Source organism: Haliotis rubra, unplaced genomic scaffold, assembly GCF_003918875.1.
Source record: "Haliotis rubra isolate DU_JTF1 unplaced genomic scaffold, ASM391887v1 Scf327, whole genome shotgun sequence".
Lineage (NCBI taxonomy): Eukaryota > Metazoa > Mollusca > Gastropoda > Lepetellida > Haliotidae > Haliotis > Haliotis rubra.
The window spans coordinates 1,091,498-1,118,051 of NW_025766999.1; the positions used below are offsets into that span (position 1 = coordinate 1,091,498).

Genomic DNA, 26,554 nt, shown 5'->3' on the forward strand with positions numbered 1-26,554 from the left:
GCTCAAGACCGACCAACCCGTGGCTTACGAAGTGCTAAGCAATGCCAAGCAATGCTAAGCAATGGCTGAGCAATATTAAGCAATGGCTGAGCAATGGCTTAGCAATTAAAAGTTACTATTCTATATGGCTTGTGAAGTACTCATCGTGTGCAATTTAACCTTCATCTCGCTGTGTTTCGCCTGTATCGGTTATTATATCATTAGAGTTAAGAATCGCTTGTTACATTATATGGAGTGCAACGAACTGCTCGAACAACTGTTGGTGGTGGGCGATAAAGTGATGCCTGATGGCAACAAGCGAGAGAAACTAATGGCGCTGGCGGTCGGCGGCAAGGCCAAACAATACTTTGGGGACTATGCTCCAGATAAAATCCAGAAACTGACCACTGATGAGGTCGATAAGCTGTACGCGAGATATGAGTCCCAGCTCGGGGCCAAGATGACGAAGACTATAGGCTCGACCATGACGCAGATCTACACTGGGTTGGCGTGGTATGTCCTCCCCATTCCCCCGGAACGCCGGCTTTACCTGTGGGAGGACCTCGAGAAGGACCCCTTTATCCAACACGCTTTGAGCGCCGGTATGTTCTTAGCCCCAGTGACAGCGGCAATCATCACGGTGAAGCATTGTCAATTGGAGGGGAATAATAATCATAATAGTATACAAGATGGAAGCTCCCGACACAGGAGGCAAGTCACCAAGAAGAACCCTAAAAGGGTCTAGCCAAGCAAAATAAGAGTAACTATATACACAAGAAAAAAAATGGTGATTTCCAAAAATTTCCAAATTGGAAAGATGATGTTTCCAAGGCTTGGAAATTTAGGAAGGATTTTACCACTACTTCTTTTAATTTCTCCTTTTTCCACAAGGATCCCCGGCCCATGAGTGTATAGACTGAACTATTTCACGAATCTTTTTATCTGCTACAGATCTTATTGTTGATATACATAACCTATCTTGCATGTGACATATTTATTCATGAAAACTGCAGGAATAAGCCATATTTTCATATTATCCCTTTGTGCTTGATATCAATGCAACTGCGTCTCACGCGTGAAGTGATACATTTTTTAAAGTTGGGATTATGTTTAGAGTAAGTGTTTACTATTCGCCGTCCTGTGCAACCAACTAGGAACCAATTCTATATATTAGTTTAACTTCACTCATCTGCATTCTTCTTGTTCTATGTGTCAAAACTTGATATTCACTGTTCTATTTACCGCTAGTATGGCGCGCATTTTCAAAAGTCAGTTTCAATTGTATGTTTTAGTTGTGATCTACAAAAGCGCAAATATGTTTAATTTTTTCCCCCTCTCAATGTTCGTATGAATACAAATTCCATACACCTACGCTATATGGACTATATAACAGTGTACCAGACCCACTGACTGACTGAGTGTATTACATGCCATAGAAGTGAACCCGTGCCATGGCGTAATGGGGTATTCCCGTGAAGTAGGATTTTGTTATTACAGTATAATCTTGTTCATGTTGCGTCGGTGTTGTTATACGGGATTAAGACACTGGGTGCTATAAAATTCTGAACTTGTTTTGAAACATGATCGAATTTACTGAGTTAATTTACTGAGTTTAGCTCACTGAGATTATAATGATACTGATTCATGTGTTCACTCAACGTCTACCGGGATGATACGTTCTACGTCTCGCCAAAGTTATTGATTAATCTACTAATCTACTAATATCTAACAAAGGCCCTCCTAATGATAGTTGAGATATATTTCACATGATATGTTTCATCTTTGATGATTAATTGTGGCAACACCAAATATATTATGTCATGAAAATGTCAAATATCAGTTTAGGCTTATTTCATTTCTTTACCCCTTCAACTTTTCGTATCAACCTTGTGCCTGTTAAAACATGAACTGGCCTTTGTTCGAGATCACCAGGTCTTGGAGGTAATTACCCTATGTTTTTACAATTCTGCTTCATGGGAACTAACCGTAGTAGAATACATTCTCCAATTAACACCTGTCACAAGGGAGAGGCCATTTGAGTTTGTGCTCAATAACGGTGTTATGCAATTGGCATTTTCATGAAAATCTCATGAACTTGTCAATAGAAAATTGGTTGTGTTGTCCAAACATGTGCGGATTGAAGCAAATACTCAAATGAATTCCCTTTTTACTGAATCATAAGTGTATCTAGATTAATTTGATCATTTACAAGAAGTGCGTTACAGAATGTTTTAATAAAACATCCATTATAGATCAAGAGAAATCAGCCCACAAGCTCACAGTTGATTCCAGAGACAAATATACATTTGAAAGATTCCAGTTTAGACAAGACATTAATTTCATAATAAGCCAGCCAATAGAGTTTATGTTAGTATCCCAGTTACAGTTATTCTGAAGGGTCAAGTCTAGATGCTTGTGATTATCTATGTCTTGAATTATCACACCGCTCATCGTAAGGTCAGGTTGGATGCTTCTGTTAAGTTTTCTACTAAACTGTAAAATAGGTTTGTCGCTGTGGTGACAATTATACACATTTGAAAATGTTAAAACCTGCAATGAGAACACGACGCCACGCCAATAGCAACTCCATGCATGCTTGTTTGATAGGTATTCTTGTCGATGCATAGAGAAGGGTTCCCATATTCATTCTTGTATCATTATCGAGATAAAGGGTAGGTTAGACATGTGGGTCAAGGTAAAAATCGTTTGATGTTTGATGTTTTGACAACAGTGTTGTTTTAAGGGATTCTACAAGATGAAAAAACGTATTCACTCAAGGAAAGAAATAAGACATGTATACCAGACTACCAGTATGAGATTGAATCCATGTTAGTGAGTTCACACAGTCACTTTGATTTATAAATTAGTTCACTCAATTCATAAGTTGTGAGTTATTCATTTTCTTGCAGAAACTTGCTATAAAAATTTGGAAATGACAGTTTTCACCATTATTTCCACAAATTCAGTTATAGTAAATGCACAGTTAGACTAGAAGTTTCTTCCTACTTTTCGTGGTTGAAGATATCTACCCGGTATGTGTAAATGGTTACCGGTATATGTTCATTCTGAACAAGAGGAAAAGGAGAGAATGGATCTCATGGAGATGCAGTCAGAAAGACTGCAGAGCAACAGTCTCAACATTGAACGACATAATGTCTAAAACTCCTGGAGACCACAACCACGGACCAGTACACAACGAAGTCAAGGAAAATCAAATCTCAAATAAATTTAGATTGTAACAAAAATAATGAATATTTTTTAAAAAAAAGGTAAGAAGTATTCCTAACGTTATGTTAAAGGTCACATGCAACGTAAAACACAACTTTGCAGATTCTGATACCTTTCGGTATGGGCTTACCGAAACAAATCATCAAAAATGCAAATTCAACTTGTAAAGTTGAAAAATAACGCAATGAAAAAAAAAGCGCGAAATCAGAGTTCAAACGATTCACTAATTTTCACCCAGCGCTTGGGGGAAAAGTGGTTTCAACAGCTGGGCTGCGCTCATAGCACATGCGCAGTGAAACAGGTTCTCGCAGCGGGTTGTCCGGTGAATACTCGGTGAAAGCTTTGGTGTGAGCTAATTTTTTTAAATGTTTTGTTGATATTTCACAGGCGCGAGATTTTTATATGTTATACCAGTAGATTACCAATTTAACTGTTTATATAATTTAATTTGTCTATTTCACCACTTTCTTCTTACCGAGTCACTTTCTCAGTTCGATACTTAAAAGCAATGTCATTATTTAGCGTTGACAGAATATCTAACTGTGACACAGATATGTCGTTGTCACAGACAAAACTCAGTGTCTGTTTTATTGACACCTATGTGTCTGCCTGCCTGTCTGATAATGACAATATTCAATACACAACTTCGATCACTGACCACATGCAATTTGAACTTAACACCAATCAGGCTATACACCATAAACAAAACGCATTGATTTATGGCCCGAGTTCGGTCTCTGTCACATTATGTATAATTACACAGACAGGCAGGTGTGATACTTGTACACATGACATGTTATGATGTCTGTTGATTGCAAATTGTTATACACAAGAAAATGAGCATGTATTTACGGTTCATTGCCGGGAAGGCTAAAATCGTGACGCTTCTCGGTTCAATGAGCGTAGCCTTTGCGGTACTTGCAATGCAATGTTATGGTTAAATGAACACGGGGCGCCTCACTCAGAGGCTCTGACAAATTACAAAGAAAACAGGATTAACGTGGACGCTCTTTAATTTGGGCACATACAAAAATATTAATACAGCTATACGTTTTCATTTTCAGTATACCTTTTCTTGAATTCGACATTAAATTGTCATTATCCATAGTAAATCACATTTCTGTCAATCTACGTCGAGCTTAAGACAATTTGAGAAGTTCAGACACGTGGTCTGTGTAGGCGATGTCCCCGATGATGTTGTTCACAAGGCCCTTCAGGATTAAGTTAACTCTAACGTGCGCACCTGCCATCACGAATATGTGTATGATAGTTAGGTGTCAGTTTGCAACTTAAATATTATAGCAATGTTTTTCGAATTAAATACATCTGAAATAAAAACGCCACTTAAATACAGGTCTAAACAAGCGAAGAAGATAAAGATGCCTGCTACATATTGAAGTTGGAAGATACCATAATGTACCTAGGGAAGAAATAATATGTGTCCATTGGTTATCTTTAAATCTTAATCGAATAGAAGACTGGTTCAAGTCTTAATAAAAACTATGTTCTATTCTGTTCTGATAAATACTCTATTATAACAATGTTTTGAAAAGAAATGTATCTACTCCCGGCATGGATTATGCTTCCCGGCACCATATCTTTAGCTTTGGCGATACTCCCCTAATTAGCTCTCCCGGGAAATCCGAAATATACATTTTAGCCTTCCCGGGACATCATAAAAATAAATTTTAGCCTTCCCGGTACGACACCGTATTTACAAAACCTAACATCTCTATATTATACACACAAAATGAGCCGTGAGGGCATCGGCAAATGAACCAGCCGTTACACTTGAGTGCACACCCACCCGCTCTGACTGGGTTCGGTATCCCGGCTGCTTCGTTTCTAGGGAAGTAAACCCAAGTACAAAAAATTGCACTTTTGATTTGCGATTGTACGCTTATAATTTTGTTTATATGTTTTTTCATAATCAGAATGTATATTATATGTCATAAATAAGTGATAACTGTGTTTTTATTATGTTTGATTTTTTGGTTGCATGTGACCTTTAAGCAATCCACTCCTTTGATGATCTCCTCGGTGGATTATCGCGATAATGACATCGCGAGATATCGAACGAGCCTACAGCTCAGCAGGAACAGAAATCGTGACAATTGTTGTGAAAAATGAAAGCTATATGCTCTCACAATCTGCTGTCATTTAATTTTGTCACCTGCTTTGCCTAGCCTCCGAGTGGGCCTAGGACAAATGCCACCCGGACAAAAGCCACCCGGACAAATGCCACCCAAATAAAAATAAAAACCGCCCACACAATAACATTTAAAAATTCAACATTACTATGAAATCAAAATTTTACATGAAAATCAACCTTTTTTAGCAAAGTGAATATATATTTTTTAAGAAACCAAATTATTCATCAAAGTCTACATAATTTTACAACAAAATCAACAGTAAAATCAATATGGGTGGTAATTGTCCTCTCTGTAATGGTAAAATAACTGGGTGGCATTTGTCCGGGTGGCTTTTGTCCTGCTCCCCTTCCGAGTTACAACTTGTTTTCATAGACGATTCTGTCGTAATTGCCTGGTGTCGCTGGGCCTTATTTGTTCGAGCCAGCCGCTAGTGATAGTGAAAACTATGATCAGCCTCGCTCATCTCGGTTACGGTTAATTTCTTCAACCTAAACAGTGCGACATTAGGAAGGGTGGATGCCCATCAGATGCCGTTATTTGAAAATTTCCCCCGGTAGGTTGATTGTATTAAAGTATCAAAGCAGCGTGGGCTTTTGCAGGTTTTCTAATGCCTGGATGATATAATGACTGATCCTAATTGATCCCATTTCTGTGGGTTTTTTTACCTCGATATTTATTCACGTCATGTAAAAATATGACGTATAATATTAAAAAATGACATTTGATCTATTTGAATCCGTAAACTAAACAACCCCACTTTGCCATTGCTAGAAGACTCTGAAAATTTACTTAGGTAAATAGGTACATACAGTTTTAGCACACAGCAAATGCTTATATGTATTTCTTATGCAACAATGAAGTTCTGTCCGTATTCTCAAAATAGTGTCGGCCCATAGGTTTTCACATGCAATTAAAATTGCATGCAATACAGCAATTAATACTCCCTTGTTGTAACCCGTGTTAGGTGGTATAAACCTACACATGTTATTTGTCATCATTCACTTGATGGTCAGTTTATGAATTTAAAACAGGTATAATTAGTGGTAACACCACTTAGATAACCCGACAAAGGTTCCCATTTTGCATTTCTTGTGTCTGGAGTAAATACTCAACATTATAAACATCGATCAAAGGATTAACCGATAACACGCTGATTGATTATTTACTTTTATCTTACACAGCGGATTTGCCAAAAGGCAGTGTTTATGTATGTAGATTTACTAATCTATACTGAATACACTCTGTCGTGTCTGTGTCTGCGTAAAACAACTTCCTTCTTTCAAAGGATTAACCGCCAAGACATTGATTGATTGCTCATTATTGGCTAACTAAATTACTTTTTTGTAAAGAATGGCGGACATTATGCAATTAGTTCCCAGGTATGCCATCATGGGTGACCAATGAGACTATATAACAATGTGAAATACCTGAAACGATATATCACTTTTTGTAAACATGTATTAGACTGTTAAAAGACACATCATTTGGAACAGCTGCAGGTGAATGGCATATCACTCGTTTTTGTGGATATTGATGGATACATTCCTCGAACAAAGTAACAGCCTGACATTGTTCTTATAACTCTAATCTGTTTTAATTTTGCATTTTGTTTTTATTCATTTGTCGTAGCATTCCACAGAATCATTGTTTTCGACGTGAAGTAATGAGACAGACAACATACAGTAGGGCGTGTGTGCGAATTATGATTTACATAGGCAAACTATAAAATGTCTAGATATTCAAGTTATAAGTATAGGCAGATCGCCTGATTTTTATTTAGTTTCAAAATGCATCCGAGTATGATAATAAACTAATTAGGATTATAAGACCAAATATAAAGACGCACGTTGACTAGTATCTACATACTGGTGAGTGGACGTTAACCACGTGAATGTAGCAAGAAATTTATTGCGCAGTATTGTCACTTGGACCCCCACGAGGAAGAAATCGTTATGTTACAAGTTGTGTCATGCCAAATCCTGTTGGCCATGATTCAAATACATATTTAACTACGAGTAGAAAGTAATTTTGATTTTCTAACTTGATGAAAACAAACCATAATCTCATTAATTCTTTAACAGACTTTAGCCCGTGATGTTACGATTATTAAAAATGGCAGCGCCCTGTCGCGAACATCCGCCAGTCTGAGAATAAATGCTATTTAGGTTTGTTTTCACCGAGTTACCAAATCAAAACTACTTTTCTACTGGTAGTAAAATATGTATTTGATTGATGTCCAATAGGATTTTGCGTGACATATCTTATAACATAACAATTTCTCTCGTGGAAGCGAAGGTGGGTGTCAATATAACACTACTTACAATATTATTGTCACTTCCACCATAACCTCGTTTCCGAGAAAGAAATCGTTATGCTTCAAGTTGTGTCATGGAAAATCTTTTTGGTCATCAATCATATATATATTGTACTACAACTAGTAAGTAGTTTTGATTCTTTAACTTCCGCGAAGCGATCTGAACACATTTAAGATATTGTTCCAAGCTTCCACAACACTCGCTTCGCACTCACAAACAGAACCCATTTAGCACGAAGTACGGGGTCCGGTGGAAATTAGTGCATGGTGACACCATCACTCGACCCCCTAGGAGGGCAACGCAACGATTCGTTTTGCTTTGAGTAAGTTTCGTTGTTCAGACCATCCTTTAATGTTGGAATATGGGCGAAAAGTAAATATAAAACAACATGAGCGATTCTGGCCTCTGTGTATTGTACTTACCATTGAATCAGAGTACCAATTCTTTATAGAATGTTCATTTTACTGTGATCTGAGAAACAGCCTGCTCCCACAATACTACATAAATAATCCATGTGAAACTAAATTTATCAACTTATTATTGTCTTGCAATTCTACAACTGTTAACAATCTTGCTAAGTTTATATTTCTTGCATTGACAAAAAGAGCGAAGTTTTTGAATATAGAGTATAAGATTAAATGAGACATTGTACATGTTAGCATACAGCTTAATATTATATATGGCGCTGGATTGTATTGTCATCTTTATAATTGTATAATGGGTCGGTGGCCCTTGTACGAAACTAACTCTCACTCACTAGATATAAGCTTACGATGACACATACTTAAACTTAACGTGACAAAATTCACTTTTCACCCAAAACATTGAACATTTAAAATGTGTTCACCACTGCAATTTCGACTAGTAAAGTCGATAATCCTTTCGGTAATCCCTAAAACAACACCAAACATCAAAGACTACCGCCAGCCGCCTTAACGCCCCCATGAAACACTCATGCTGCCCTCATGCCGCTATAGCAATTAGCCCATGCAGAACAATCATTTACCATCACCCACCAGTTATCTCCCCTTGCGGATATTTCCAAAATTGGAAATCTCATATTTCCAAAATTGAAAATTTTTGGAAACATCATCTTTCCAAAATTGGAAATGTCTTGGAAACATCATCTTTCCAAAATTGGAAATGTCTTGGAAACATCATCTTTCCAAGACATTTCCAAGCTTGTAAATGTGGATTTTTTTTCCAGTGATATGGATTGTAGGTGCTGCTGCGGTTGCCGTGGTTTTCATGCTTTATAATAGACCACAAGCACCAACCCCACCCCCAGTCCTAGCCCCACAGCCGGTAGACGTAAACACCCATATTATGTTGTAATTAAATATATGTTTCTATATCATATACATCATGTCTGAGGGGAAAACTTTAGTTAACGAAGCATACCAAGCCACCGTGGTCCCCGGCCTAGCCGTAGGATACGCTCGGTTGACCAAGATGGTCCTCAAACAACCGACTATCAAGCTCGACTTCGACCTGCAGTATATGGGCATGCTCATCATGAATTTGAGCATGGCGATGACCACCAAGGATAACCTCGTAAAGCAAGGGATCATACCGGGGAATATTTTGAAGTAAATATAGGCATATATAGGATGGCTACAATCGCTATGATGGTTGGCAGGGCTTTAGTCAACGCCCTGGAATTTTCCGGGAGTAATTACCTGTTCTCAAAATTACGGGAGTCGAACACGGCTGAGGTAGAAGCGGAACGAAAACGGCGTAATATAGCCGTGGAGCGATTACAAGCCGCGCAAACCGAGTTCGCGAAAAACTGCATGCAGAGACTCGATTTCATGAACAATCAACTCGAGCGTGAAAACCATGCCGTTCGAACGTTCAAAGAATGTCGATGACACCGCAAAAGAATATTACCTGCTAACCGGTAAACAGCTCGCCCCACTCGAGGAACCCACACTCTCCCAGTATTACGCACCCAGCCCAGAACAAAAGGATCGAGAATTGGCCTTCGTCGTGGTAGGCCCAGCAGCGACTGCATTGATCGCAAAGCAATTAAACTAGATACACAAATGAGTATACAATGAGACCTGCCCTATATCGATGCCAGTACGTGCTTATGGGGAAAACCGAGACCTGCGGTAGGATGGAGGGGTACTGTTGTTTCCACAGGAGGTGTTTCGCGAACTACACGTGCTCCGTGTGTGGTATCGGGGTTAAATGCCATTACTGTTTATGTAAAGCCCACGGGGCAAACGTCATCCGACACCAGCTTATCTACGAGAGGAAAAAGGACTACATAAACGAACGTAGGCTCCTCCTCAGGATAGGAGGAGTTACCTAATTAGAGACTGTGTACACCTAGGTATAATGATGAATAGTCTACAGTTCGTGGAAGTTGAACCCAGGGAATGCCTGAGAAGCTGGCAGATGGATGTAGGCAGAAGTATAGAGGTTGGTGCCCTCAAACCGGTAATTGTTGGCGAACTCCATAAGCTGGGGTGCTTCTCATTTGCAATCATGGTGAAAATAGGGTTTGATGTGCCGTGGGCTGGGCACACTTGGAATTACTTTGATGGTGGACGAGCAGATGTATATCATCACGGGGAGATAGATATGCTTGTCGACAACTCGTTGCAAATAATACAAAACACCCTACTACTGTGCGCATGTTCCGGGTGGATCGAGGGTATAATCGAGGAGGTCTATCTAGATTTTTACTGAGGATTTTATGGCGCCTCTATTTTTTGGTCAAGGTTGGAGGAGTTACCTCCCTTGCCGGTGGCCTAATTAGAGATTGTATACACCTTGGTATAACAATGCCTACTGTCCGAGAGCTCAAGCATATTGCGAGAGAACAAGGCGTAGTGGGGTACTCTTGATTGAGGAAACCCCAGCTGTTTAGCTTACTAGGGATACAACCCCTTCCCACGGTGAAACAACTCAAACAAGAAGCCAGAGAGCTGGGGTTGGCTGGTTATTCCCGTATGAGGAAAGCCGAGCTCGTCGAACTGTTGAACCAGCACAGAGTCGTCGATCTACAGTTCGTGCGCACTGATGCTGTAGGTAACTACCTGAGAGGCTGGCGGATGCATGTAAATAAGAACATAGACGTCGGCGACATCAAGCAGCTGATCACTGACAAAGTTAATGAGGAACTGAAGTCTAAAGTTTCAAATAACGGCAAAAATGTTGCTCGGTAAACAGAAGACGGACGGTGCCGCTGAAAACGTTCAGCCTTACTTCCGGGGTAAACAAGAAGTCGTTACTCATGCCAAGACTATAGACGAGTTCATCGATACCAGTCTTCAGCAAATACGGGAATATTTGGAACGCTTCACGCACAGGGGTTCCGGGTGGGCCGTGGATAAAATCGATAAACTCTATCTAGACATAGCTAACTATATACCGTTCAGAGGCGGATCGTACCTAGACTTGCCAGCCTACTTCAAGAAGAAACAAGCCATGGTCAACATCAAAAACAGAGGGATGGATTGCATGAGGTTAGCGATCAGGTCAGCCTTGTTTCCGACCGATGTTAATTCAAACAGACCTACGAGCTATCCCCAAGACGACGGGCTCAACTGGGACGGTATAGACGAACCCGTCCACATATCTCAGATCAGCAAAATCGAGAAGCAGAATGCCATAGGCATCAACGTCTTTGGGCACGAAGGCAACAAAACGATCGTGCACAGGATCAGCCCAATGGAGGGTCGCCGCGTGATCAATATGTTCATGATCCAGCGAGGTGACAAGTACCACTAAGCATGGATAAAACACTTCTGCGAACGGTGCCTGCACGGCTTCACCCGACCCGACCTGCTGGAATCACACCAGGAGGATTGCCTAGGCGTGGGGCAGAGCGCCATACGAATCGACATGCCCAGGGAAGGCGACAATATCCTAAAATTTGACAACCACAAGGACCAGATGTCCGTACCTTACATCATCTACGCAGACTTCGAAGCCCTCGTCAAACCTGTTGACATCGGCCCGGCTCCCAACAGGTACAAAACGCAGGAGCACGGGGCCTGTGGGTTCGGATACGAGGTCGTCCGATGTGATGGGGAAATGAACGCTCCCGTGGTGTACAGGGGTCCCGACGCTGCTGAAAAGTTTCTAAAGTGCTTGCAGCACGAAGAGAAAACTATCAGGAAGAGGTTGTACACCGTCGTGCGTATGACCCAAACCGACCGGAGAGCTCACGGCTGCAGCACTCACTGCCACGTGTGCGATGGCCCGCTGAACGGCGATTCGGTGAGAGATCACTGTCACATCACCTGGGAGTACAGAGGCGCCGCTCACAGCACGTGCAACCTCAAGCTCAGAATCAACCCCAAAACAATCAACATCCCCGTAGTCTTCCACAACTTGAGAGGGTACGACTCTCACTTGATAATGCAGGCCATCGCGAGGGTCAACAGCAACCTGACGTGCATCCCCAACAACATGGAGAGATACATCTCCATCAGCCTGAACGGCCTGAGGTTCATATACTCAGTTCAGTTCCTACTGTCGTCTCTCGATAGTTTGGTCAAAGCCAACGATACCTTCCCCATCACTGATCGATACACCGACACCGAGGCTCGGCCCCTGCTGATGAGGAAGGGTGTTTACCCCTACGAGTACATGAGCAGCTGGGCCAGGTTCGCCAAGACCAGATTACCAGCCATGAGTGAATTTTACAGCAACTTGACCGACTCGGCCATCACGGAGGGCGATTAAGACCACGCCCAGAATGTGTGGGAGAAACTGGGCTGCAAGTCCCTGGGTGATTACCACGACCTGTACTCGAGAACGGACGTACTTTTGCTGGATGACGTGTTCGAGACGTTCAGAAAGACGTGTTTTAAGCAGTATCAACTCGACCCCGCATGGTACTACACCAGCCCCCGGTGTCTCTTGGGATGCCTTGCTGAAGAAAACCGGAGTTAAGCTGAAACTCCTCACCGATTACAACATGCACCTGTTCATCGAGAAAGGATTGCGAGTTGGGATTTCCATGGCTGCCAAACGGTAAGCAAGAGCCAACAATAAGTATGTGAAGGGCTACGATGCTAGCAAACCCATTAATCTTCTCCTGTATCTCGATGCCAACAACCTGTACGGTTAGGCTATGAGCCAGTATCTACCCACTGGGGGGTTCGAGTGGGTGCCTGAGATAGACGCCATGGGCATACCGCCGGATTCCGGGGTAGGTTACATACTCGAAGTTGACTTGGAGTACCCAACAGCATTACATAAGTCACACAACAGCTACCCCCTGGCCCCAGAACGTTTGATGGTGAACCCGGAGGGTGGGGGGTAATAAGCTAGCCAACGTCAAAAAACTCGTACCCAACTTGATGAACAAGACCAAGTACATCGTTCACTATCGTAACCTGCAGCTGTACCTGTCGCTGGGTATGAGGCTGACTAAAACCCATAGGGTGCTCAAGTTCGACCAGAGCCCGTGGATGGAGCCCTACATCAGAATGAACACGGACCTGCGAAAGCTGGCCACCAGTGACTTCGAGAAGAACCTCTATAAGCTGATGAACAACTCGGTGTTTGGTAAGACGATGGAGAATTTGCGAAAACGTGTGACCTTGAAGCTGGTCTGGTCTAAAGAGGAAGACAAGCTCAGGAGACTGATAGCCAGCCCGGCATTCAACCGGAGCAAGATATTCACCGACGATCTGGTGGCCCTACACATGAGGAAGAGCCACATCAAGTTCAACCGGCCCGTCTACATTGGGATGAGCATCCTCGACCTCTCCAAGCACCTGATGTACGACTTCTACTACAACGAGCTCAAGAAGCAGTACGGCGACAGATGCGAAGTGCTGTACACGGACATGGACTCCCTGCTGATGGAGATTCGAACTGAAGACGTGTACGAGGACATGAAGAAACACATGCACAGGTACGACACCAGTGACTACCCCAAGGACCATGCCATGCACAGCACGGTTAACAAAAAGGTCCTCGGTAAGATGAAGGACGAGTGTGCTGGCACACCCATAGCGGAGTACATAGGCTTGAGGCCCAAGATGTACTCCATCCTGAAAGCCGACAATAGCGAGATCCAGAAAGCGAAGCATGTCAAGAAGTACGTGGTGAAACAACACATCAAACACGCCAGGTTCAAGGTGGCCCTGTTCAGGGACCGCACCTTGAAGCACCAGATGAACACGCTGAGAAGCGAAGGACACAAGATATACGGACTGACGATAAACAAGACGTCCCTGTCATCGATGGACACGAAGCGTTGGATAACCGCCGATGGAATCAACACGTACGCGTACGGGCATGAGAAAATTGAACCAAAGACATAGCCGTATGTATACGATGTCACGGAACCAGAGAAAGTTTGAGGCTATTTACTACAGCCCGCGGTGGTACTGGAAAGGAGCGAGCGCCATACATAAGCTTGCCAAAATGGCGAGAGTATCCCCGGGCGAGGCCAAAGCATGGCTTGAAAAACAAGCCCTGTGGCAGATCTATTTACCGGCACCACGCTACGTGCCTAGAAGAAAGTTTGGTATTGCCGTGCCCAATAGCGTCCACCAGGCCAACCTACTGTTCCTACCCCACGACAAGAGGTACAAGTATGCCCTGACCGTCGTTGACGTGGCCAGCCGCTACATAGAAGCCAAACCCTTAACCGCGAAAGACTCGGTCCAGGTAGCCTGCGGATTCAAACGCATATACAAGCGCAGCCCGCTGACATGGCCCACAGAGCTGCAAGTCGATCCTGGACGGGAGTTCATTGGTGCCGTGTCACAACTGCTAACTAAGCACGGCGTCCAGGCGGGGTGTGGTGCGGCCGGGGCTCATCGCAGTCAAGCCATAGTCGAGAGATTCAACAGGACTTTGGCCGAGCGCTTATTCGGGCACCAGTATGCGAGAGAGATGGCCAACCCAGGAAAACGATCGACGGAATGGGTAGCGCGGCTACCCCAAGTGGTGTCGGCTATCAACCATGAAATCACTCGGCTCACTGGCAAGAAACCGGCCGACGCTATCAAACTGAAATCAGTGACGGTCGAACCGGCTGCACCATCGCGTTGGAAGGAGAAACAGATACCCGACCGGGTCCTCGTGAGGTACCTCTACCGGCCGGGAGAACATGAAGGGGACACTCGGAAACGAGCCACCGACCCGACATGGCCAGTCAAAACTTACAACATAGATAAAGTGGACATCAAAGCCGACGAGCCGAACTTGTACTACTTGAAAGATGGGCCAGAGAGAGGTTTCGTCAGAGAGGAATTATTGATCATACCATACGGCACAATGTTACCCCCCAAGCAAAATATTTAACACTTACCTTGTCGAGTAATCCCAATAGTATCCTGTATTAAACTGTTTCCTCGAGGTCAACACGACATAGGGCGACAATACCATCACGTGATCAGGAAAGTGTTGGTTCATCATAGTGACCAGGAAGTTAACTGGGGAATCAAACAGTGGTATACACACTAGCGGAGAGAGATAAGGGCCTGACAAAAGCTTTATTTCATAAATGAAGCTTTACAGAGGCTTTTGTTGGACTTGATCTCGTACCCCCAGTGTATATACTACTAGGGTATCTGTTTTGCAATTCATGTTTGGAAATACTTGACAATCCGGTCATGGCTTACATGAATGAGGTACTTGTGCATATAACAATGTACGATGAGCATATATTTCAAAGGTGTAGATTCATATGAAATATATGCCCGAAGTTAGGAAATATCTGAAAACATACGTAAATCCGGTCATGGCATGTATTTCCTACTGTATTTACGTTTATTTCAATGGTTTACTATCCGGCTTTTGGTCCTGTGAATGGGTTTGCCGATGACCAGATCTGCACGGGTGTTGTTGTTAGGTAGTGATGGGTATAGGAATCTCTTTCAAAGTTGTATTGTTTTCAAGCTGAAGTGATTTCATCAATAAGGGAAGTGTTTATAACATTGTTATTGAGGAAGCAAGGGAGACAGATTTAAGGTTTCAGAAAGGAATGGGGATGACCTGCCTCTGTTTCTGCATGTAATTCAAGTGCTTTTCAGTTACTTTTAAACACTAGCTACTCTGATTATATTGCATGGCTCAATGTAAGAATTCAGTCAATACACAAACCATGATTGCCAAAACAGATCATGGAACAGTGTAGGTTGCATGCCTGTCAGCAATTTACAATGCTGTTTACACCCTTGTGTTCATAATATTGAGAAGTAACACTGTTCTGAAAAATGTTTCTTCAGAAGGTTTTTAACTCCTGAGTCTGAGTGAAAATGTAATGCATTTTCAACTTTTCATCTTTTAACTATCCAAGAGTAAGAACGTGGCTGTCTACTTCTTGTCATTGTCTAACATTCTACATCAGATTTTGCTTGCACCATAACTTACCTAAATGTAAATTCAAAGTCCAAAATAAAAAGTCAGTTCACTTGAATTTGATAAATAATCTCTCAACTTTCAGGTTGCCTTGGAAAAGGGGTGCAAGCGCATGCAGTGGGTTGTTTTAGATTGGAATACAACAGCAATTAACTTCTATAAGAAGATGGGAGCTGTCAACTTGAGCAAGAAAGAAGGATGGCTTATATACCGGCTAAATGAAGATGATATGAGAGCTGCAGTAACTCTCTAGTGCATTATGTTCATTTCCTTGTACACAAAAAACATTTAACTCCAGAAACTGACTCAAGTTTTCATTGTGTTTGAAAATTCTTTATTCAAGTTTATAAGGTTTTTAATCAAATTATATTTTATGATCCAGCCTTTTGTTTCTGTTTATTAGGTCAAGAGAAATATTAATTTACATGCTTCCATTGGTGATTTTATTGTTCACTATGTCTTTGTTGGTTGTGAAATACACCTGTGACTCTACTTTTTTTCTAAAATGTGTTTGAATCTTGAATCCTAATTACCTCTAGATCGTGTATTATTTTATAAGAAGGACAATCTTGAGCTAGGATTCATTTATTCAAGTGAAAATATTATGAAAGTTGTGACATGTTCGTATGATGGTCATCTAGCTAGTTTTGAGTCATTGGAAAAAGAAAATCTAACTCTAAGGAGGCTTAGCATGATTGATAGATTCAGGGAGTTATTATAAGTTGTAGCATTATGATTCAGGGTATACATGGTTTTATGCATTCGGTGTTAGGTTTTATCTTCCGAGCCAGAGGGTTTTATGCATCATGATTTAGGTTAAATCTCTCATCATGTTTATATAACATCAAAACAAACTGAAATTCAATCATATATTCTACTAACATAGTACTGACTAGTCGATCCGAACCACTGGTTCACTGACTGCCATGGATGCATGCTTTTTCCATGGAGCGGGGTATAAATGAGTTACTAGTATTCTCCCTTGCAAAGATTTATACCCCGCTTAGGCGGTGTACAGCCGTGAACCGGGCATACATGGTAATTTGTTCAAGGTCACATGAACCAATCAGAGATGGACATTCTTACATGAGATTAAAATACCTTCACCTTCATTTACTATAGGTCCTTTCATGTCCTCAATTGAACCTCATGACAAATTTAAATTATGTCTTAAGTGTCTTTAATTTTGGTCATGTAACTTTTGGAATGAGGTTGTCCAACAGTCAACAGTCTACACGTTATTGTCTGGTTTAACAGTTACCTGTTAGAATGGAACTTGTTTTGGGGACTTGAAATGGGCTTCCAGATAATTGGTTTTATCATTTATATAGTTTATGTATGATAGGGTTGGTTTTTTGGTATTCAGTATATCTGAACTTCCTTCAGTCAAGTTTGTTGGGTATCTTTACACCAATGTGTATGGTAGACATGTATTTATAATTATAAACAATTTCACTTAAAATATTGTTTCAGGTGAAGGTATTTTATCCTCATATAATATCTCACATAACCCAAATAGTTGTATCATCAGTTTTTTTACATGCTCATAAAATACAAACAAATATTTTATTCAGATGTTTTAACTGATAGTCTATGAAGCGAAATTCCATGTCAGTTGCTTCAGAAGCTCCAAATGTGGCAATTACATGCTTCATTGGCTTGCTATTTTTCTGGCAATGAGCCCAGCACAAGCCATGTGATTTTCTGATTGCAGTTTAAAGTGCATTAATGAGCAAAGATTATGGAATTGTGTTTTGCTTATATTGTAGTTTTTTTTCATCAGAGCTCATCAGATCTCGTCAATGCTCATCAGTTGTGAATCCATTCTTATGTGGCCTGATTCGTTGACAAGTGTTCATCAGTGTATGTCAACGTTTCAAGGATGTCAGGTGTTGAGGAATTGATAAATTGTAACCTTACACAGATGTAATAAACTCTGATGTGAGTATCGTGTCTTTTTGTTCTTGCATCTACAGTGTTGTTGAACACTGTCAACTACCTGTATGTTGCTGGGCAGCTGATGCAAACATCTGGTATTTTCCATGCCCTGCTGATAACACTTTCTTGACTCCAAAGATGTTTGCAACATCATGTTGTGTTTTTGGCATTTGCATCTGCCTAATTCTTGTGTTGTGAAATAGCATCTTTGTGCATTCAGTTGTTGCAATCTTCAGCAGCAAATGCTGATGTGCTCACTGACAATGATTTTCAACAGTTCTGTCCTGATTTATCCAGGTTAGCAGGTAATCCTAACAATGAATTACTGAATATTTAAACGAAACATGCCCATCTGGACAGACACATATGCATATTTGTGCCCAAATCAGAATCAAAATGTATATTTAGCAATGTAATAACGTGATATCTATGACAACATAATGAGTGTCCCAATAGATGAGCCAGTGTCTTGAAGCTATGTGTTTTCTTTGATATGTCTATGTGAGAAGGTTTCTCACTGCCCTAAGCTCATGATCATGAGGTGTGACATCAGGGGCAGAAAGTGACAGTGTTTTGACTTCTTAATTAAAGTGTTGGCGCTCATTAATGTTGTTTCCTCATTCCGTCATTGAATCAATTTTGAAGCAACACTGGATGTTTATTTTATTTGGGAGTTATAATACAGGTTAAAGCTCTTCCAGCACTGTACAAGTTACTAAAATTACAAATATAAACCAATGTGCTTTCATAGACATATCTGTATCGATAACATTTTTCACCATAAAACTAATGTGTCTGTCTACTCACAATGTAATGATATTCTTGGAAAATATTCCAATAAAGAGTTGAATGTATTATTCTGTAAAATGTCACACAAAAAATACTCCTGACAATACATCCACTAAATTGAATTCTTTTGAAAACACAATGCTGTATAATCTGTATACCTTTATGTTGAATTGTCTCAGACTGAAATGGTCGGTACAATTTGGCCCGGGTTGTCAAAATTAAGCTAAACCTCACAGATGCAATTACTTCTGCGAACAGTATCATCATTCTATTGCCATGACTCTCCATCGTGTTATAGATCAACTTATCCATTAAAGTTAAGCCCTTTCCCCACTACATTCCCAACATATTCTTCATCAAAAGTTTCGGTCGGACTTGGCCGAGGCTGTTAATAGCAGCTTAAATGTTTCAAAGTGGTATTTAGGTAGATATGACACCATTCTGTGGATTTAAACAACTGAGCAGATTTCAAATTTGAAAAATCTGCTTTGTCTAAAAGAGAGGTGCAGGGCAAATGTTTCCAAGAGCTTTGTCAATATACATGATATGAAGTTAAAAATTGATTGTTTTCCAATTAGGGGATCACTTTTAATATATACAGGAGAGATGATATTTTGTAATTCATCAAGAATTATCACAATTTATGTTCCCATGAAAATTTTGTTCAAAAATTAACTTTAGAATCATTTTTTATTATTATTTTCAGATTTGGATGATGTTTGTTTTGGGTTTGTTTGTTTGTTTGTGTGTGGGTGGGTGGGGGTGGGGTTGGTTTCTAAGAAAGTTGCCAAGCAGAGTTTGATACAGATACTTTAATTTTGTCCACAATTATCATATTTAATTTATTTTGAACTCACAGCAAATTTGTTCAACAAATAATGATGGATTGGTTTCAAATTTGGGGAACAACTTCCATGTCTATGGGACACGTGTCCCTAATGTCATCAACTGTTTCCAAATTTGTTGAACACTCTCTAAGTGTATCAAAAGTACAATTCAATACACATTTCAATGTAATTTCATATACTCATGGAAAAGAATAAAGGAATACATGGTTAATCTCAGCTTATTTAATGTACTTGTATTGAATATGACCACATTGTGACACAAATTTGGAGCAAGAAATTTTCAGAAGTCAGGATCTCATGGGTCCTCCGTATCTGTGGATTACTTTAGCACACCTGTTTGGTAGACTCCGGATGAGTTTACTATCACAGCTCTAGGAATAGCTCACCGCTCCTCTATGAGAGCCTCATACAGTTGATTGAGATTGTGGAGCTGTACTTGACGGCCTCTCAATCTTCGACCCAAAACATCCCAGATGTGTTCAATTGAGTTGAGATGGCCAGCGCAGAATCCTCTCTTGCCGTGGTTCCTCAGACATTGAACTGGAACTTGAGCTGTGTGGAGCCAGGCATTATCCTGCTGAAACTCCAAGTTCCAACCAACACGTTGTTGGAATGGCACAACTGTGGGCAACACCACTTCATCACAACAACACACACCCGCGAGTCTTCCTTCTACACGTAAGAACTCAGTCCTGTCGCCGTGCATTATTCCTCCTCACACCATCTCAGAGCCACCCCTATAACGACCGTGCTGTTTTACAGTACATGCAGCGTAACGCTCATTACGTCGTCTCCAGACACACTTCGTCCGTCATTAAAGTTCAAGGTAAAGCTAGGTTCATTGCTAAATATTGTGCACCGCCAATGTCGCAGCTGACGACCATGATGTGCTGCACCCCACGACATTCAAAGACCTTTATGCAGGGCTGTCATCTTCACACCCAACAACTGGACAACATGCTTTGAGACCAGCAGTCTTAGCAGCCCTCCGCACAGTTCGATTGGAGACTCGTATGCCTGTAGCTTTACTGAATGTACTGTTGATTTTCAACGAGGATTGGAATCTGTCACGTAGATCAATCAGCCGAATTTGACGATCTTATTTAATGGTGGTTTTACATCGTCCCCCGGCGAGAAGGTCTCATCTTGACGTCATTAGTCTGACAATACAGATTCTACAGCCGGGAAATCACGCTCTTACATTTATCCCAGCGAATGCTTTGTGATACACTACGAGGCCCTGGTAACAGGAGAAATAAAGACATGCACTTAAACAGGGATGTTCAACCGACTCAATTAACAATGACAATAACGGGCATGACCACCATTTTCAGGTCAGATAGTACCACTGCATTGTGGACACAGGTGAATGAGCACAACCTGGGGGGTGTTTTGTTACAAAAGTGCAAGTTAGCAATAAATCCATAGCAATATATACTAGCCACATAAAGAAACTGTGCATTGTCAAAATATTATCCCAGTTGATAAGTACGATAACAATGTCAAAGGTACACATAAACTTTAATGGAGGGATCATGAGACCATAACAAGTCGGGCGAATTTCAATTGAAAAGTCAATCACAATGACGTCACGAGTCCACAAGCGGGACAGGGGTCAAACGACCATGTCGAATGTAGATTCAGAAATCTCCAAGAACACTATTGCTTCCTGGCTCAGAAAGACTATTGCCTTTGCCTATCAGGGGTTGGATCAAAAGACAGTTTCCATTAAGTTTTCCCCTCATGAGATTAGGGCTTTAGCTTCTTCAGTAGCAGCATGGGGCTCAGTTTCAGTTGAGAAAGTTGTCATGAGTTGTCAGTGGAAATCTCAGAATACTTTTATTAAGTTTTATCTAAGAGATGTAGCCTCTTCTTTGGAAGTCCTTAAGTCCCTGGGTCCCTTAGTAGTGGCACACCACCTCTCCTCCGCCTAGTGCCCCCTATTTTTTTGGAGGGGGATTCTGTAGTTTATCGGGTTGAGGGACCAAGTGTCGGGCACCCGATCTTCAAGTGTGACTCACATCAAGGAAGGAAGATGAATAATGAGAAGAATCAGGTAGGGAACGATTTGTATATCCCTTCTTATAACTAACCGAGCACTATTCTGGGTTCAGTTATTTAGGGAGTAGTCTCTTTCTTTCGTTCCACTATTATGTAGATTTGGTCAAATAATCATCCAGAAGTGTCTCAGAACCGTGAATCACGCCCACGAGAAGGAATTATCGGTTTTGGGCGTCAACTAGGAAACCGGAAGTGACGTCATAGACCGGAAGTGACGTCATAGAACTGGAAGGGACCCATAAACCGGAAGTGGCGTCATAGACCGGAAGCGGGTTCCAGATTTGGACCGTAAATGATGTCAGATATCCGGAAGGTCTTCAAGAAGTTGTAAGGCCAATATTGGATGAATTATTGATGGTAAATACTTAGTCAAGAAGGAAAGAGACTGCTCACCTAATGATTGAGGTTGATCTTCCTTCACAATGAATACAACTCTACGAGTTATTAGGGTACAGATATTCCTAAGTCATAGTTATCCTAGAAGGTTTGGGATGTTCTCAGGAATATATATCAGTGGTATGTAGAGGTTTATACTTCTAGGGATAGCCCACCATCCTTATGTGGGATTCAGGCAACCATAATCCAGAGGGAAGGTTTACGCTATAATTAGGAACAATTACATGTATTGTTAGTAATTGTTAGTAAACTTACCTCTGGATTATGGGATTTATGTCCCGCCCTACCTTCCCCGCCTTATCCTTTAGAAGTTATATATTTGGAAAAAAATTGTGAGGTTTTCAAACAGACAATAGGATGACGTCATGTCAATGGGAGGTAACTCTTGGGGTTAAGAGAGTAAGCATACCAATAGGGATAGCTATAACTTAGGGTTTTCATTTTTCATTTTATTTTCTGTATGTGACTGTGGGAACCACAGAATTAAGGCAACCATAATCCAGAGGTAAGTTTACTAACAATTACTAAGAATACATGTAATTGTTCCTTGTGTATCTATTGTTTTCGTAAGTTTAAGTTTTAAGAATCCTTTGAACCCTACATACCATGCACAAATGAATCAGCAATTTCAGTATAGGCTGTTTGCTTTGCTTAGCACAAAAGTTTCTGAAATGACTTTCATTACAAACTCAAAGATAATACAATACCAAATCAAGCATATACAAAACCTAAGATTGTCGTTCTTGCAGAGTAGCTGGCAGTCAGTGTGAATTCACTGAAAGTGCCCTAAGACCGTAACCATGTCTCCTGTCGGGTTATTTTGGCGGATGTCTGCTCACTTTGACAAGATGTACAATTTCCCACAAGAACTGCAATGTCCATATGAGTTTGGCCACCACACATGCGATCTGTGAAGAGATTCTGTAATCATGACTTTTCCAGGATGGACTTTATGCAGACTTTCCATGCTTCCATATATGTACCGTGGTGTGTTACGCTTTGATTCCCAAGATGAAGAACCTGAAAGAACTCTGCGTGAGACCAACAAACAACGAAGAAATGTCCTGAAATGAAGAATTATATTCCAAAATTAACTAATTTCACAGATGTATACCAAATGTTTTACGTTGGCAGTGCAATGTAATGTGGCAAATTCAAAGGCAAAAAACAAAACAAAACAAGAGCAGTGTTTATAGCAATAAAGACAATGATGGTGATATTTACCTCAGTAACAGTAATCCAACTTGGAAGAAAGGGCTTGGCAGAGAGTATCCAGGGTATGATCATCACATACAATGCTGGTCTTCTTGTGGCTTGTGAGTGAGTGTGTTAAGGTTTTAATTCACATCGGTAGTATTTCAGCCATATCGTGACTAAGTCAAGTTATAGATTTATAGTAATTGAAAGTTAATGTTAAAATCCTGTCAACGAAGGACAGTAAAACAACTAGATTATCACAGACATAAATTTGAAACAAGTAATTAAATCTAAAACCTTTTAACTATAGATGACAACACAATATAAAAACAGGCTATAGGTTGCCAACAACTGAAGGTATATCACCATACTAGGGACCATGGGGACTTGCAGTACAATTCAATTCTATTTTCTCATAAACCACATTGTTGGTACAAGAGCACATATTGTAAACATGTATACAAATACAAATTCAAGATGGCAGACAAACAAAAGAAAACAACATATTAACATTTTCTTCTGAGAAGAGATGATAGTTGTATGATATATTTGGATAAATGTTTTATGTCTCGAGATGTTTTTGCAGGTAATATTTTCGTAAACATTGTTAAATTGGGAAAAGAGGTTTTTATGGGTGGGTAAATATTGTTTCCTCAAAGTATTTGATGCTTTGCAATGAAAACTATGCTGATATCCATCTGCGATGCATAATTGGCACGTTCTCTCGGCCGTCTCAGTAGGTAAACTGTGGTTACATGTTCTAAATCTCAACAATGGTAAAGAAATACGTTTTGGAAAGAGGAGATATGCATCAAAATTAGGAAATGGTTTCAGGTGTTGGCAGTAAATTCCCTTGGGACTAGAAATAGTGTTGTTTTGCCAGTTTTTGATAAATTGATCTTTAAGAATATGTTCAACTTGTGAGACCAGCCACTGGGTTGTACAAATTGAGGAATTTTAAAAAACATACGAGAGTCAAGTATTGTCTAATATATTTTTAACGTGCGAGAGCCAGGAATTATTATTTTTTATTTATTGTTCTTTGAAGTGATAAATAATTGTAAATTAAGTTGGTAAACTTAAGAACACCTTCTTGGAAAGTTAACGTGTGCCAAAAGTTTGTTAAACGTTTCTATATCATAATTCTAATGGGGAATCTTCCTAATTCCCTATACAGCATAGATTGAGCGGTTGAATTTCTTAATCCAGTCTTAGGAATAATGAGTCTTAGGAATATTAAATGAATTTTCTCTAAAATTTCAAGGGTTTAGAAAGACCAGACTTCTGCACCACAGGTCAAGATAGGTATTACCATTAAGTCAAATGCTGACAGTAAACAGTCTTTATTCAATCTAACTTTCTAGTTTTTTTCACTTAACTGTACATTGCTTTTGAAGCACTATTGCTTACAGTTTTAATACTTGATACGAGTTTTCTATTTCTCTGGAGCGTTATACCTAGGTAGGTATAACTATCGACTATTTCAAGTAAATTACCATCCAAATGAAATTTAACTTTCGTGCTTTTTGATGGCCCTCCCGCAAATATTACTGTTTTAGTTTTGTTTATATTCACGTGTAGCTTTCATGACTCACAATAGTTCTTCTATGAGTCCAACGCATCTTGTAATCCCTTTCGCGATTCATCAAATAATATTGTCTCATCTGCATATAATAAAACGAACAACTTCACAAAAATCACCAAAACTTCGTCTTCATTATAGTTTAGATTTACACCATTACAGTCTGAAGTAAGTAAATGAGATTCAATATCATTCATTTATGAAAATGGAGAATAATAATGGTGACAGATTTTCCCCCTGCCTGACGCCATTGTTACATGAGAAGTAGTTTGATACATCATTATTACATTGTACAAGTGATTTTATATTGTTATACTTTGATTTAGCAAGATTTAGGAATTTACCCTCTATACTAATCATTTGCATTTTCGTCCACAATACCACTCGCCAAGCAGTATCAAAAAAGCTTTTGTAAAGTCTATAAAGGCACAATAGAGTTTTGGTTTCAATCTTTCAATATTTACATCCGATTATTAATTATAAATACATTACCAACAGTGGAGAATGACTTTCTAAACACAGCTTTGGCAGGTGTTAAAACATTACTAGTATCTAAGAAATCTGAACGACGGTTGTTTAATATTTTAGTGAACAATTTTCCGAAACAACCAAGTAAGGTGACTGGTCTATATGAGTTAGGATCAGATTTATCACCTTTTTTCTTATAGATCGGTTTAATTCTTACCACCCTTCTCAAAATGAGATTAAATAAACTCAGCAAAAAAAGGTCTTGTGACACAGATATTCTTGAATGAAAACTAACCTTTGTATACAAATCATTAAAAAAATCGGGTTCACGGCTCTATGACAGAGTATCCAAACGCATCTGTCAAGGTAATGTTTGCAAATCATGAAAAAATGACTTTGCACGAGAAATGTTGAGAAGAATGTGTTAGACTGTGGATATTTGAACTTGGGTAGTGGAGAGAACGTTTCATTACTGATAAAGACACGTTGAAAGAGTGCAACCTATAAGATAAGATAATTCTTTATTGTCCGAAGGGAAATTTGTTTTGCATCATACGTTCTCCAGTTTTTCATTCATAAAGCAGCCATACATAACATTACAATTGGTAGTCGTGAACTAATCAGGATAGAAATACATCAATTTAGTACACAAACATAGATATTGAATAGAATTTGGACAATTTAAAGACAAGTCATACGCAGAATTTGTTGTTAATGCACCTAATACTAGCTGGAACAAATGAGTGGCGAACCCTATTTGTTCTAAAAGGCATCATACGCAGCCTGCGTCCAGAAGGTAATGATGAATATTCAGAAAAGAATATGTGAGTAGGATCACTTAAAATTTTGTTTGCCTTTTGTTAAATTTGCTGCTCAAAACAACTGCCGATACTTTCGATAGGAAGCCCAATAATTTTAGACGCAGTGTTTACGACTTTTGAAAGTTTGTTTTTATTCTGAACAGACAGGTTCCCGAACCAACTCAAGAAATTAAAGTTTATGACACTTTGAATAAAGGTTTTGTAAAATAACATCATCTTAGTTCGGTCGATTTTAAAATGTTTCAACTTCCACAAAAACATGCAAGCGTTGCTGTCCTTTTTTTATATATTTTCTCAGTGTTTTCGTTCCAGGAGAGTTTCGAATCTAAGACAGTACCCAAATATTTGTATTCAGTTACCCTTTCGATTTCATTATCTTCAATAGTTACAGCATTTATTGTTGACTTAGCTTTTCTAAAATCTATCATCATTTCTTTTG

General features: G+C 40.1%; 1 protein-coding gene across 2 annotated transcripts in view; it reads left to right on the forward strand.

Moving 5' to 3' along the window:
- LOC124283995 (thialysine N-epsilon-acetyltransferase-like) overlaps nucleotides 1-17,965 on the forward strand; it is a 279,043-nt gene extending 261,078 nt beyond the window's left edge. For both annotated transcript variants that reach the window (XM_046720038.1, XM_046720037.1), the window contains one exon: nucleotides 16,101-17,965. In XM_046720038.1, coding sequence (XP_046575994.1) covers nucleotides 16,101-16,268 — 168 coding nt within the window. In that variant the 3' untranslated portion in view covers nucleotides 16,269-17,965. The remainder of the gene's footprint in view (nucleotides 1-16,100) is intronic.
- The last annotated feature ends 8,589 nt before the right edge of the window (nucleotides 17,966-26,554 follow it).